Source organism: Microcaecilia unicolor, chromosome 6 (assembly GCF_901765095.1).
Source record: "Microcaecilia unicolor chromosome 6, aMicUni1.1, whole genome shotgun sequence".
NCBI lineage: Eukaryota > Metazoa > Chordata > Amphibia > Gymnophiona > Siphonopidae > Microcaecilia > Microcaecilia unicolor.
In genome coordinates this window covers 129,944,790-129,960,935 of record NC_044036.1, presented here as the reverse complement: position 1 = coordinate 129,960,935, position 16,146 = coordinate 129,944,790, and the positions used below count along the sequence as shown (strand labels likewise).

At 45.5% G+C, this 16,146-nt stretch overlaps 1 protein-coding gene across 1 annotated transcript; it reads right to left on the bottom strand.

Moving 5' to 3' along the window:
- Nucleotides 1-497: 497 nt before the first annotated feature.
- On the bottom strand, nucleotides 498-13,724 carry LRRN1 (leucine rich repeat neuronal 1). Its single transcript, XM_030207343.1, has 2 exons — nucleotides 13,696-13,724; nucleotides 498-4,639 (listed from the first exon to the last, which is right to left on the bottom strand). Exon 2 carries the CDS (start codon nucleotides 4,418-4,420, stop codon nucleotides 2,264-2,266), a length of 2,157 nt encoding a protein of 718 aa, XP_030063203.1. The 5' UTR covers nucleotides 4,421-4,639; nucleotides 13,696-13,724; the 3' UTR covers nucleotides 498-2,263.
- Nucleotides 13,725-16,146: the final 2,422 nt, after the last annotated feature.

Genomic DNA, 16,146 nt, shown 5'->3' with positions numbered 1-16,146 from the left:
AGCGCAGGGTCGAGTCCTTGTCTCTGTGCTCCGTCCGGGCACAAGGACTCACGAACATTACAGTCTGCTTCACCAATAAAACATCCTTCATTCCATTTTTGTATTGAAAAATACCACCTTAAAAGAGGTGTATGAGTAGGATCCCCCTATGGTGAAAGTCTTTCATGTGGTAAAAACTTTAAAAGAGTTTGGGTGTGTTGTTAGTCTGCTGAAACAGAAGTGACAAGAGGCAGGTGGCAACTTACAGACTAACTAGTTTATTGAGTCATGAGCTTTAGAGGATTGTCTCATGTCTTATCTTTCCAGGCATCTTGCACTGCACCCATACAACCTACATCGCTAGAAAGTGCAAATATCTAAATCTAACACTCTGTCCCATAAACAGGAGCAGGTGCTGTGTTGTTGGTGAGGACACTAGATCACAGAAGACATTCTTTTTATTACAATATAGAATGAAGTTTTATTCAGACAGGATCCAAAGGGGACCTGGAGCAAGACAATTCAAGGCATTCCTCTCCCAGAAAAATACCCAAAATGATGAATGCAAAATGTAGAGGTACAGAGTAAAAATTGCCTTTCCTTGAATTCAAATGTAAGAGAGACATCATACAATTAATTTCTACAATAAATAAAACAAGTTTATTAAGATAGAAAATCTGCATGTGACAGTACATTTCAGTGCTCTATATATGAGATCCTCAATGAACACCTTTACTGAGGACTTTCCTCACATTGTGCTTTTAAAGAACAATGATTTAACATAAAATAAAATGTGGTTTATTTTTCTTTGTGAAATGTAATTTTACAAACTAAGGGCCTCTTTTATCGAGCTGCATGAACAGGCTTTGTCGGCATTACTGCGGCTTGATAAGAGAAACCGTCAGGGCCTATTTACTAAGATGCGCTACCATGTTTAGAGCTCGCTAAACGCTAGAGACACCCATATATTCCTATGGGTGTCTTTAGAGTGCGTAAAAACGCTAACGCACTCTTTGCGCTGCTTAGTAAACGGGACCCTAAGTATTTTCTCATGGACACAACAAAAGTGAGAAAACCTTTAGTACGAGGTCCCCTTGATGTGAGGAGAACTCAGATTACTTTATAGCTTGGAGAACCCTGTGCTGCAAAAATAACTGAAAATAAGAATCTAAGAAAGGCAGAAATCTAAGAAAATTATCTAGCAAAGAGACATTTATTCCAACATTGTTTAACATACACCAATTCTTGGTGACTGAACAAATCCTGCATTCTTTAAAAAGTACCTACAAATTATAATTAAAAGAAAATAACATTTACTTTTATTACATAGAAAAGATCACATATATATATATATATATATATAGTTTTATAATCACCAGTTAGTTCAAAGCTAAATTTCTTAATCTATTACAAAAAAAAGGAAATAAAAATCATTCTACTCGTTGATACAACATTACAGTCCACTCACCCGACATCCTTCCAATAGATGAAACAGGTCTAGACTCCTTCACTCGCTCCCTCCACACGATACACCCTCTGCTTTACTGACTTCTAGGGATGTGCACTTGGTTTACAGAACACCTAAACCCTTTAGTGTCCAATGTTCCCATCAATCTGTTCCCATATGGCTTATTACGGGAACGTTGGACACTAAAGGGTTAAAGAATTTAGGAGTCCTTGTACTAAAGCACGCTAAAGAACGCGTGGCCCGTTGTATTCCTATGGGCATTTAGCACATGCTAATCTTTAGCGTGTCTTAAAAAAAGGACCCCTTAGTGTGTGCAAAACATCAGTTTGTATGTGTTAAAGTTATAATGCAAATTTAAGAATTAGTTATTAAGCATGAAAGTACAAAAATCAGGAAAAGGCCAAAAATCTCAAAACTATGTTCCTGTGCACATCTCTACTGGGTTCTATAGTCTGAGGGTTTCCCAAAGAAGCAAGAAGTTGGAGCTATGTCATGCTACGTCTAAAAATCTCTCACAACCACACAAAGCTCCATTGAAGAGCACATCACTCTGCTCGTAGTTAAAACAGCACTGTAGTAAAGTTTAGCACAACTCCTAAAAACTGGATGTTACGTGGAGATATCACTGTGTCAAAACCATTGCGATACGCTATACTAAAAGTGTCTGAAATCTCCATCGTGCGCACCAGCCTGCCACAGATCAGCAAAGTCAGAAATACAAGAAACATCTTCAACGTTTCACTTTTGCAGAATAAAGCAAAAAATGTCTGTGCTCCCTACTACCAGAAGCAGAAAATAACCCTTCTCTCCCCATAGTTACCACATGTAATAGCTTCTGGAAGTGTCCACTTGGGTGGCCTTGGTGTCGGAAGAGCCCTCCTTGTCCTTCTCACTGTCTGCCTCCCACAGATTGATGAGAGGTGGGTACAGCTCATTCAGAGGGATGGAGGATGTCTTTTGCATATACTTTTTCAAGGAATGGTGGTAGTTCTTCCTCTTAAATCGTTTGGCAACATAAATGGTGACAGAAGCCATGCTGATAAGCCCAAACATTGAGCCCATCACAGCTGCTAGGGCCGTGCTTGTTTGTTGGTCTGAGATGTCCAGTGCAAAAGCTGTACTTTTGGTGGTGACATTAACGCACGATTTTTGCATTTGTTGGTGGATATTGGAGACTGTCAGGCACACCTCATACTCTGTGGCTGGCTGCAAATGAGTTAAGTTGTATTCATGCACATCCACGGGCACCCTGGCAGTATAAGTAATGTGAGGGTTGTCTATTTTCATGGTGGCAGAAGACCACTTCAGGTTGGACGTCATGACATTAGAATTGATCTTCCAGGAGACTAAGACAGAATGGGTCTCTGCGTGCTTAATGTAGATTTGCAGTATCTGGCTTCCATCCAGCAACGTTCCATTAACTCGTAAAGTAGCCACCCTCGTGTCAGCACCTTCTGTATTCTGAGCCACACAGGTGTACCTGCCTGAATCTTGCACCTGAATGTTAGCGATTTTCAAGGTCCCTTCCCCACTCAGTTTATATTTTTCAGAAACAGTGTCCACTGTAATCTTATCTCCTAATGGTGTTACCCAGTAAATTTCTGGCTCTGGTTCTGCCATGGCTCGGCAGTCCAAGAAGACAGTCATTCCAACATCCAAGTTCAGATGATTTGGAAAGGTGTCGTGGGAAATCATGGGCAGACATTGCTCGCTGGAATCCTGCAGTAAGGCTTCTTTCACTTGTTGTCCTCGGTACTCTGGTGGTAAGGCACAGAACATGGACAGGGGCTCCATGAAACGGATACCGGTCTTGTTGGAATTTATCCAGTGAATAACACAATCACACCTCAGGGGGTTGCTGTGGATGCTGATTTCACGCAGGTTGGGAAGCAACTCCACAGTTTTCTGATAAACGGCATTCAAGGCATTATTGTTCAGCATTAAGCTTTCCAGGGTAAGAACACTGCGGAAGGCCAAGCGATGTATATAGGACAGTTTGGGGTTGTTAGTAGCTTCTAGTTTGGTAAGTTCAGGGAGGTTGTCTAGTGCATATCTGTCAATGGAGACCAGCTCTGCCATATTATTAATTCCAAGTTCCTTCAGCCGAAGCATATTTTGAAAGTCACCCTCTTGGATCTTGTGAATAGGATTTTTGTTAAGATCCAGGAATTTAAGGTTGGGCACTTTCTGAAGCGCAAGTTGGGGAACCTTTAGCAATTTGTTATCATAAAATGAAAGACTTTCCAAGTTATCTAAGCCTACCAAAGCATTCCCAGGAACATCAGTCAGATACATCCCTGCTAACACCAGGCTTCTCAGATTTGTCAGTGGCTTGAAGTTCATATCTAGAATTCCTATCACCGGGTTCTCCCCAATCATAAGAATTTCCAGATTAGGTGTAGAATCAAACCAGCGGCTGTCAATAACTTTCAGCTGGTTAGAGTTGAGATGTAACCTCAGGAGGTTCCTCAAGCCAGCAAATGCATTTGCAGAAATGCTACTGATCTGATTGTGGTTTATATAAAGTTCCTGAAGGTTGCTGAGGTCCTGCAAACAATGATCTGTCATTTCTGTGACCTGATTCTCCTCAAGATGTAGAGTGGTGAGCTGAGAGAGGTTCCAGAGGCCCACATCCCTTATGCTGGTGAAGTTGTTTTGTGAAAAATCCAGCTCTGTTAAGTTGAAAAGCTGCTGTAGCTCACCTGTGGTCCTTGCAATATTATTGCTCTGCAGAAGAAGCACCTGGGTCTCACTAGATAGGTTGTCGGGGATTTTTGTTAAGCGCAGGTCATTGCAGTCCACTGTTGTAGCTTCCCTGTAAGTGGATTGTGGTGTAAACCAAGGCCTTATTTCACAGACACAAAGCTGAGGACATTCATTGTTTGCTTCAGGAGATGCATTTAATGATCCCAGTAGCAGGCCTAGTACGAGCTGACAGGCTGCTGCAAACACAGCGCTACCAATCCTCAGCATACTGGGCTTGCTAGCAGATGAGATCAGACCCCTGATAAAGTCCAGACAGACCCACTACTGGTTTATAAAGCAGAAAATATTTTTAAAAATTATAACTGTCAAAATGGGTACTTCCAGGCTGCAGTGGGCAAGCAACAAAGGGTTGTTTCGCGTCTGAAGCACTGGCACAAGGCTACGCTCTCCTCATCCCTTCTGCCAAATCCCCCGGTATAGACGTGCCTGAAAAGCAGATGAGGACAGCTGTTAGATTAGAGGCTGAAAACACTGTTAAACAACTTCCTCTCCTGAGTGCTAAGAGATATCAGAACCAAACGGCTTCCTTCCTTCAAGGATCACAATGTTCAAGTTAAAAAAAAAATCCCCAAAAGGAGTTCTTTCTAATACTGTATCATGTTTCCAAGCTACCTGCACTTTAAGCCCAGGACTTTAAGTACAAACCTTTACCCAATCATTTACGATAAATAGTGAGGCCACGCAACTTTTACCAGCTCTCATCTGCTGCTGCTACATTGCGTTACCTTTCCTACTCCTTCCCATTCATAACCCAGACCTCATGCTGACTCTTCTCATTAAACCGTGTCTATCTATATCTTCACTCACTTTGATTTTTAGTATGGCTTTGCTCATTTTGCCTGCTCTAATAGGACTGGTCCTAACATCTGAAGTTGTCATAGAGGCAGGTATGTACTGTTTCTTTCACATCTTTGGGGGTTCGGAGGGGTCAGTAACCACTGTGACAGTAAAGGGGGGGGGGGGGGGGGGGCTCATGCCTTAATCCCTCTAGTGGTTAGTTAGGGCACCTTCTTGTGACTTAGTCGTGATTGAAACAGGTCTACACCAAAACATCTAACTTTTAGCCCTGTTTTTTTTTTTTTTACTTAAAAACATGAGTAGCCATACTGGGTCAGACCAGTGGTCCATCTAGCCCAGTATCCTGTTTCTAACAGTGGCCAATCCAGGTCACAAGTACCTGGGAGAAACCCAAAGAGTAGCAACATTCCATTCGTAATCCCAAAGAGTAGCAATGTCTAATGCTACCAATGACAGGGCAAGCTTTGTTCCATTATGATGGAAAAATGTCCAAATTGTGGGAACACCCAAATACCACCCCTGACATGCTCCCTTGTGATTTGGACACACTGCAGGTAACCTGCATAGAAAAATGTCTTAAAAATGGATTAAAAAATAGCAATAAAAACCCATCCATCTGCTGTTTTGTGCCACTTTTTTTTTTTTTTTTTACATTTTTCTGTTTCAAAAATGAGCCCCTAAATTTGCTGACAAAATTACACAAAATTGTATTTATTTATTAGGATTTATTTACCGCCTTTTTGAAGGAATTCACTCAAGGCGGTGTACAGTAAGAATAAGTCAAACATAAGCAATAGACAATTACAGCAGTAAAAAGATTCAAACAACAATACAAAATATGGCGTGATAGTATGCTACATTACAATGCCAACACAATACACAATAAAATATTATAACAGACATCATAGGGTGTAAGCAAAGATGAAAAATATAGATAGATAAGACAGAGTAACAGGAGTAAGAAAATAAGGGACTGGTTAAAGAGAGTTGCATATGAGGTCAGAAAAGGTGCTTGAACATTATCTTGGCTAGGGTAGGAGTGGATAAACATGTCCTGCTATAATATGTGTTGTTAAATCACAAAAGGACTGTGAAAAATTGCAAAAGGATCTTACGAGACTACGAGAGTGAGAAACTGGGCATCCAAATGGCAGATGATGTTTAATGTGGACAAATGCATGTGCGAAAGAGGAACCCAAACTATACATACATGATGTAAGGTTCCACGTTAGCAGTCACTGCCCAGGAAAAGGATCTAGGTGTCATTGTTGATGATCCGGAAAACGGAACAACGAGCGAGGTGATTAAATTTGCAGGTGACACAAAACTATTCAAAGTTGTCAAAACACATGCGGATTGTGAACATTTGCAGGAAGCCCTTAGGGAACTGGAAGACTGGACATCCAAATAGTAGATTAAATTTAATGTGGACAAATGCAAAGTGATGCACATTGAAATAATCCAAAATCTTCTGCTCAATGTTACCTGATGCTAGGGTCCACCTTAGGAGTCAGCACTCAAGAAAAACATCTAGGTGTCATTGTAGACAGTATGCTGAAATCTTCTACCTAGTGTGTGGCAACAGTCAAAAAAGCAAATGGGATGCTAGGAATTATTAGGAAAGGGAAGCAAAATAAGACGAAGAATATTATAATGCCTCCATACTGCTCCATAGTGCAACCTCATCTTGAGTATTATGTTCAATTCTAGTCATCATATCTCAAAAAAGATATAGCGGAATTAGAAAAGGTTCAAAGAAGAGTGACCAAAATGATAAAGGGGATGAAACTCCTCCTATATTAGGAAAGGCTAAAGAGGTTAGGGCTCTTTAGCTTGGAAAAGAGATGATCTGGGGAGATATGATTGAGGTCTACAAAATCCTGAGTGGTGTACAACAAGTAGAAGTAAATCGATTTTTTACTCGTTCCAAAAGTACAAAAACTAGGGGACACTCAAAGAAATTACATGGAGATACTTTTAAAACAAATAGGAGGAAATATTTTTTTCACTCAATGAATAGTTAAGCTCTGGAACTCATTGCCGGAGGACGTAGTAACATCGGTTAGCATATCTGGGTTTAAAAAAGGTTTGGACAAATTCCTGGTAGAGAAGTCCATAGTCTGCTATTGAGACAGACATGGGGAAGCAACTGTTTGCCCTGGGATTTGTAGCATGGAGTGTTGCTGCGATTTGGTTTTCTGCTAGGCACTTGTGACCTGGCTTGGCCACTGTTGGAAACAGGATACTGGGCTAGATGGACCATTGTTCTGACCCAGTATGGTTACTCCTATTTTCTTAAAGGCTAAAGCAATTAGGGCTCTTCAGCTTGGAGAAGCAGCAGCTGAGGGGAGATATGATTGATGTCTATAAAATACTGAGTGAACGGGTAGATGCGAATTGCTTGTTTACTTTTTCCAAAAATATTAGGACTAGGGGGCACGCAATGAAACTAGTAAGTAGCATATTTAAAACAAATTGGAGTGTGGTATAAGTTGAATTTGAAGGTTGTATTGCAAATGTTGAATCATCAATAAAAATTGTTGAAACATAAAAACAAATTGGAGCAGAGCGTTTCAACATATCATCATTGATGATACCTAGATCCTTTTCCTGGGCTTAGATGTACTCATGTGTCGGCTCATAACTTGACCCCGCCACACTTCACACTATCATGCAAGCACTTGTAGTAGGTCACATTGACTATTATAAATCTCTGTACAATGGATGATTGAAACTCTCTACCTTAAAAGGACTACGAGGCAGAACAGAACTGTCAAATTGTTATTACATGCACACAAGTTCAGTCATGAACCTCTGCTTCTTGCCAAGAAATACTGGCTCCCAGTCAGTTTCAAAATGAAGTTCCTGATCCTTACCTGCAGCGTTCTCTATTTTGGCCTATCTGTCCAATGCTTTGATCTCTTTTGCACCTTCAAGATCCCTTTGGTAGTGATGATATTACGGTTATATTTGAAAATAATGTCCCCCGCCCAGTTCATAGAGAGGCATATTAGAGGTTAAATGTTAGTATATATAGTAAGTAAGATGGAAAATTACTAAATGGTGTCTTTACCAGATGCAGGAAACTTATTAGACATAAACATGTTTGGAAGAGAACAGGGAAGTGAATGCAATGCATGCAGATGTCTGAGCATACAGAAGATGTATGGAGTAATGTACGATAGTTCCGCATTCCTATAAATGTTAGATTTTTACTGGAACCACTAGCAGTTTTGGAAAGTACCCTGAACCCCTGAACTTGCAGATGTAAGCAGAATATAGTCTAGCCAATGATTTTTCGAAGTTTGTGTCCCATGATTTGTGATGTAACCAGTTAATTTATGACTTAATGCATTCTTAATAAAAGAGCAGAGGACCTGAGGGATTTTCAGACAGTTCTGGTGACCCTCCGTTCTCTCTCCCAAAGGCCTTTGATCTATATTTCTATATTTCTTTATTTATTAGTGGTGTGTGTGTGTGTGTGGATTTCTTTCCTTTGGCTTCCTAGAGATTGAAGTAAAGAGCCAGGTATTTAACCTGCCCTCAGGCAATCAGTTTCAACACAAAAATCTTCTTTTGGTGCCTTCTCCAGTTACTTGCACCATGGCTCTGCCTTCTCCTTCTTAGCTGCAGCCTGAGGGGAGCCATCCCTTCTTGCCTGTGTAAGGGATTCTCTTATACTACATTTTAAGCCTGTTGAACTTATTTCTTCTCTGTAACCTTTGATGGATGACTGAATGTTTAGGTCTGGGGGTGCAACTGTTGTGGGTCAGCAACTTGCTCTTCCCTGTCTCCTCTGATCTACTCTTTGGTCCTCCTTCCCTCTGCTCTGTGTTCCTCTTTTCCTTCATGCCATCTTGGCTAGTTTTTATTGTAAATTGCTCTGGTGGAGTAACTATTGCAATAAAATGAAACGTTTGTACAGTTCCTCTGTCCGAACTGGAAGCCGGCAGCCCACATCAGTGTGGAGGGGTGACTGGAGCTGGTAAAGCCTCCTCCCTTCCCCACACCCCCTGCATTTCAGCTGCTTTTAATAATTATACCATGAAATATACTCAGTAGCGTACCAAGGGCAGGGCAGTGGGGGCAGGAGGGGTGCAGAGAGCAGCCACGTGGCTGTCGGCTCCGCTGGTTCCCATCTCCCTTTGCTGTTACTTCCTGTTCTGGAGCAGAGGAAGCAGGGAATCAGTGGAGCCGATAGCCGCGCAGTTGCTCCCAGAATGCACCCGGGGGGGGGGGGGGGGGGTTGGAGGTGATGCATTGGGGGGAGGGAATACTGCAGCCAGTACTAACAGGGAGTGCTGCAGGGCAGAAGTGAGGTGCACTGGCACAGCTGTATGTATATGTGTGTAGGGGTGGGGTGGTGGTATCACTACTGGTACAGCAGAAGGTGCTGCAGGGGAACAATGAGGCAGAGAATGACAAGGGGACAGGGACCCACAGTAACCGTGGGGACTGGGACCAGAGCCCACATGGATGGGGTGGGGACAAACTTTGTCACAGTGACATTTTCTACTTTGAAGCCTGTTAATGAACTGAACTGTTTTATGTGTGAGTGATGCAGACAACAATATTTTGATTTTTTTGGAAAAATAAGCAAACATGTTGGCCACAGCTAGCAAAATTTGCATGGGAGATCCTGTACATCCTGCTACCAGCACATCTTTTAAGAAGGCAACTTCTATTGTAGGAAGGACTGTGGAAGACAGGAGAGCTAGACTGAATCCTGAGATTGTTGAATGTTATTATTAATCCACAGATTAAAAAATCATAACAGTGCTTGATAGGACATATTTCTGCCCTGCTAGGGCATACAGAACGGGTTGTATTTTGTACTCCTGGACATTTTAACAGGGTGGATTAGGATTCTTTGGGGTAGTAAAAGTCAGCTATTGCTGGGGTTGGAAGGGTAGAGGGTGGTGGTGGTTTATTATAGCTGCTTGTTGTTATTATTGTTTTCTAACAAAAGTTGCACAGCATATTTTTCCTTTTTATACTTTAATAAAAAGATTTAAGGGCAGAGCCCATGGGGATGGGGACAGAACCTGTAAGGACGGGGCAGGGCCTGCGGAGACAGGATGGGGATGGAGCGGAACCCAAGGGATCGGGGCAGGGACAAACTTTGACCCCATGTCTTTCTCTACAATGAGGTGCATTGATGGAGCTGTGGTGGGTCTCAGTACTAGAACGGAGGGCGCTGCAGAGCAGGACTGAGGTGCAGTGGCAGCACTGTATGTGGAGGGGAGGGGGAAGGAGGTGTCAGTACTAGAAGAGCAGAGGATGCTGCAGGGCAGGACTGAGGTGCACTGGCAGAGCTGTATGTGAGAGGGCCTGAGTAGAAAGGCTTGAGGTACATTTTAAGGTCATACCACACCTGCATACACTCAGATTTACGCTGATAACTTGATTTTCATAAGCACAAGCAGCAGCTGATGTGCAGACTTATTTACTCTCCAAATGGAACCAAAAATGTTACTAAGAAATCAAACATTATAGCAAGGAGTGATGGAAAATTACTGCGATCAAATAAAGGAAAATTCATCAATACTCTGGAAGTTTAAGTAAACATTCTTTGATTCTCTTTAATAAAATGTCTGCCAGCAATAGAGTAGCAGCAATGTAACCACAGCAACCTCCAAATGCCACCAGTGAGTTCGTTTCATATACAAATGAGAAGACAGCTGTGGTGCGCACAACAGCCAGTGGAATAGAAGAGATGACCTGGGGAAGGCATGGGGTCAGGGAATTACAATACATTTCTATTAATCAGGGCATGAAAAAGCACAGGCACCTGCCAAGTCCAAAAATGTCATACAAATGTGACTGTACAAAGCCGTACTAAAAGTGCATTAAAATTAGGAAACCTTTCACTAGCACATTAAAGTGCTCACACGATCTGAACATGCAGTGCTCTAGTACTTTCAATGGTCATGTGCCTACATGTTTTCAGTCCTGTGCACCAACGTCACACTAAACGTTTCTCTTGTGCACACACTACTATCACACTATGCACTTTGCACACATCACTAATGCCATGCAGTGTGTATCAGAAGTTTACTACAGCTGTAGTCGTTTAATATACATCCTTGGTACAGAGATTGCTTTTATATACCCCCCTCCCCAGAGGCTTCCTTCTACCTGAACAAGTGTCCCATTTCTCCTTCATACACAAAACAAGGGAATTAAGTAGTACCTACATGTGTCTTATCTCTGTTGTGAGCAGAGGCAGTTAGCCCCACCTGTGAGGGGGTGGTGCCCTTACTGCATAAGACTTACAGAATATTTTGGAAATTGTTGCAGTCTCTGCTATTCCACCTCTTGCCCATCCCATCCGCTCTGGCTCTGTGCACCTGGGCAACTAATGTAGTAACTCTGGCACAAATGAGCTCCATAGAAAAACCCATATGCAAAATTTAGCTATGGGGCTGGCAGAAAAAAAGAGGTTAACTGCAACTATGAAGGTAGCATTATCTTATTTACAAAAAGCAGCACGTGACATTTTCAGGCACTAGTTTTTAAAAGACGCATAAATAATGAGCTGCTTTGTAGGCGTTTGCCCTGCAGCAGCTGATTATGAATCAATTTGCATAAAGTTGCAGGGGAATAGGGGTGGGCCACAACCTAACACAACATTAGCAACTAGAAAGCTTGGGGCTGGAGCTGCAGATTGGTTGGAAGGGCCAAAAACAAAACATAAAAACAAAGAGGTGATTCTGTGCCCTTCGAGACTACAAGCAAACATTTATTCAAAGGCAGGCTCAACTCTGCAAACTCTTTCACAGACACCCCCCAACCCCATCCCCATCCCCATCCCGGTACGAATACTTGCAGGCATTTTTCTGAATTTTGTGCATAGACCCAAGGTTCAAAAACCTGAGTAGGTTTTACTACATCAGCCTCAAAGTCTCAACATTACTGCAGAAGGTAGTGAGGAATGCGGGTCTCTTCGGTCCACTGCTGTGTCCAGTTAAAATTAAATCCCTCTCCTTGTCCATTGCTTTGTCCAGTTAAGGTTTAACCCCTTTCTTTGGGTAACTCACACCTGGTTAGCCTTCATAAGTCTAAGCTGGGCATTTAGAGTAAACAAAAGACCTATATGGTTAGAGCATTTCAGGAACAGAAATTCATTCACTTCTGGGCTGCATCACTCAAATCACTCGACTAAGTCAGAGAACCAATCAACAATGACTCCAAGTCTCAAGCTCCAGATGCGAAAGCCATTCACATACATTCAAAGCCATGTGGGGAACTGCTCTTGCAATACAAAGCAAGGGCTGTTGTTTCCTATTATTTCATGTTTAGGATTCAGAGTGGCTGTGTGTGTTGCGCTTATAATTAGAGATGACTGCTGATGAACAGTACAGCAGGAGCTCAGTTCATGTAGATCTATAACAGCATGATTAACGCGATAGGCAGAAACTTGAAAAGTTATTCATTGGGTGCAGTTACAGCAGTGATCTACCAACCAGGGTTCTAATCCCAGTGTCATTCCTTGTTACTTCACCCTCCAATGCCTCAGGCACAAACGAATGTAAATCCTCTGGAGACAGAGAAATAAAACTTCTGTACAGAAAGAAACTCACCTTAAGCTACTACTGAAAAGGCGAAATCAAAGAAACAAGAATTTTTTTTTTTTTTGCTTAATATAATGACAGCTGTAGGAGGGATTTAATAATGCAACAGAAGTTGAGTATTGGGATTTCTGTGACAGACATCAGCCGAGGGCACAGCTAACTCGTCAGTTTTAAAAGACTTAGGATGTCAAACTGTCTCAAAGCACTGGATAAAAATAAGTTTTACACAAACCTCAGCACTCAAATTAACACAGGTCAGCGGCTGCCTAGTAGATCGGCCAATTGTTTTGGGTCATCACTAAAGAAGAGAAAATGCTTGTGACCATAGTTATTTCATCTAAAGCCACAAGAACTTTCCATCTCTGGGAACTCAAATCCACCGAATAAAGCCAAGATTCTGGGATGGCAGCAGGCACAAGAAGGTGCCAAGGGGGACCTACAGCCAGAAAGGAGGTCAGGTGGGGCCAGGCAAGCAGTGCCATTCCTGCAAAGGCAGTTGCAAAGATCTGTGCCCAGGGACCCCAGAGAGGGCATCGGGAGAGGGAAATGGGGAGCAGCAGTTTGGATCGCAAGAAGCTTCACCTCTGCTCCTCCCCAGACATAATAAATAAGCCTGTTCAGATCTGCCTCTGCTTTGCAGGAGGGGAGGGGAGTGGGGGGGGGGCAGCCCCCGCCCCTCCGCACACTGTCCCTTTCATCCCTCTCTGAAGCTCCTCTTGTTCGCTCGAGACTTTTGTGTGCGAGTGAAAGGCTCAGGCAGGACATCTGTCCCGATCCAGCCATCTGCACAGCCCCCCCCCCCCCCCATCGATGCATCCATGACTGCTTGCAGCATCCGAGCCAGGCACAGGGGAGTCGGCTGATCCGATGTACCGGGGCACCGGCGGCGAAAGCGATCGGCGTGCACGGAGCAGCACCGGGGCACCAACTTTCCAGAGGGGCTGGGGGGGGGGGATCACAAATTATACCCCCTCCCCCGACAGCAGCTTGCACAATGCCGAGCTGCTGGTGCGAGAACACAGGTGCACGTGCAGCAAGGCGCTAAATAAACGCGCGCACCCCCCCCCCCCACACACACACACACACACACACAGCAACCCCCAGACTCACCCACAACCTCTCCGTCCGCAGCATCAGCACCGACTGCGCGAGACCCTCAGCAGCACCTGGAGTAAGCGGCGCTCGGGAAGCCTCCTGATTGGCTCAGGCAACGAGCTCTCGATGCTTGATTGGCGAAGGCGTAAAGCAGGTTGCGAATGCTGCGAGCTGATTGGTCGACACTCCAGCTCTGCTGTGTTCTAAAGCGAAGCTCCGTCTCTGTCAAGAACAAAAGCAGCAACTGCTATAACCCCCTCCCCCAGGGGCAAGTAGAGAGGGACAGGAGAAGCCCCCCCAAGAGCAAAGAGAGAAGACCCCCCAGGAAACAGAGGGAGAGGAGCAACCCTCACATCCCTCCCCAGAGCAAATAGAGAAGACAAGAGCAACCCCCCCAGCAAATAGAGAGGGACAGGAGCACCCCCTCTCTGAGCAAATAGGGACAGGAGCAACCCCACCCCAGAAGACACAGAGGTACAGGAGCAACCCCCCAGGAAACAGAAGGAGAGGAGCAACCCTCACGTCTCTCCCCAGGACAAAGAGAAGACAAGAGCAACCCCCCCCCACCCAGCAAATAGAGAGGGACAGGAGCAACCCCCCCCCCAGAAGGCACAGAGGTACAGGAGCAACCCCCCCCCCCAGGAAGCACAGAGGGAGAGGAGCAACCCTCACGTACCCCCCAGAACAAAGAGAAGACAAGAGCAACCCCCCCCCCCCACACACAGCAAATAGAGATGGACAGGAGCACCCCCTCCCTGAGCAAATAGGGACAGGAGCAATCCCCCCCCCCCCAGAAGACACAGAGGTACAGGAGCAACCCTCACATCCCTCCCCAGGACAAAGAGAAAACAAGAGCAACCCCCCCCCCCCACCCAGCAAATAGAGAGGGACAGAAGCACCCCCTCTCTGAGCAAATAGGGACAGGAGCAACCCCCCCCCCACGGAAACGGTGAGGAAGAGGAGCAACCCTCACCTCCCTCCCCAGAGCAACACCCCCTCTCTCCAGTGCAAAGACAGCAGGACAAGAGCACCTCCTCAGAGGACACAGAGCAGACACAAGCAACCCCCTCCCCCAGAGCCAATAGATAGGAACAGGAGCAACCCTTTAGAGGAAACAGAGAGGGAGGAGAAGCTACCCTCACCTCCCTCCCCAGGGCAACTAGAGAGGACAAGAACAACTCTGCTCTTCTCCCCCCCCCCCCCCCCCCCCGAGCAAAGACAGAAGAACAAGAGCAACCCCCCAGGGGACACAGAGGGGCAGGAGCAACCCCCCCCCCACAGAGCAGAGAGGGACAGGAGCAACCTCCCCCCACCCCCAAGCAAATAGACAGGAACAGGAGCAACCCCCCTCCCCCGAGCAAAGAGAGAAGAACAAGAGCAACCCACTGCTGTGGGTATTGCTTTTATGTATTAGCTACCTTTCTTCTATCTGTTCATTCAGGCCCTCATGATCAAAAGCAAACTCCAGCGCTAGAGGCTGTTAACGCCATACTAGCGCCGGAGTTTGCAGCCGACCCATGATCAGAGCCCTCGAGCGCCTGAAACAACGCACTCGAGGGCTCTTAGCGCAAGTAGCATGCAAATGCATGCTAAACAGGGCTCTTGGCGCAATTAGCTTGCAAATGCATGCTAATCAGCGCTTAATGCATTCATCCCCAATGATCAGCGGCCAGCGCAACAAAGATTGGGTCGCTGGCCACAGCAAAATCAACGCCAGCTCCGAGCTGGCGTTAGACTTTGCGGATCATTGGGGAGGAATGGTGAGCCCTGTCCAGGATGCAGTTGCATGCTGGCAGGCCACCCGTTCCCCCCCAAAAGCGAACGCGAACAGGGGCTGGAGGTCCGGTGGGTCTTCAGCCCCCCGTCCCCCAAACCCCCAGAAAATGTCATTGCCGTCGCCGGCTAAACGCTCTCAAACCCTCCCACCCAGCGATGGGGGGGGGGGGGGGGCTGGAGGTTCGGTGGACCTCCGGTCCCCCCCGATGATTCCACCCCTTCCATGTTCAAGGAGGGCTGGAGATCCGGAGGGTCTCCAGCCCCCCCCAAAACCCCCACAAAATGTCATGGCCACTGGCCAAACCAAACCCTCTCCCACCCTGCCACCCAGCAACAGGGGGGTGGGTGCTGGAGGTCCGGTGGACCTATAGCCCACCCCAACTCCTGCCCCCCCAGCGTTCTTTCAATCCCTGGTGGTCCGTGGTGGGTGACAACCCCCCTCCTGGTCCCCTACCTTTCATTGGAGGAGGGATGCAGCATGCCTGCCTCCCTCCTCTTCCAGTTGACGCCACTTCAAAATGGCGGCGCCCAGCCCCGCCCATTGCATCCTGGGATAAGCTGGGTGGGGCAATGGGTGTGGCGTCGACTGGAAGAGGAGGGAGGCAGGCATGCTGCGTCCCTTCTCCAATGAAAGGTAGGGGGCCGGGAGGGGGGTTGTCACCCACCACGGATCACCAGGGATTGAAAGAA

Coding starts and splice junctions, on each gene's coding strand:
- LRRN1 (XM_030207343.1), bottom strand. CDS start 4,420: ATGCTGAGGATTGGTAGCGCTGTGTTTGCAGCAGCCTGTCAGCTCGTA.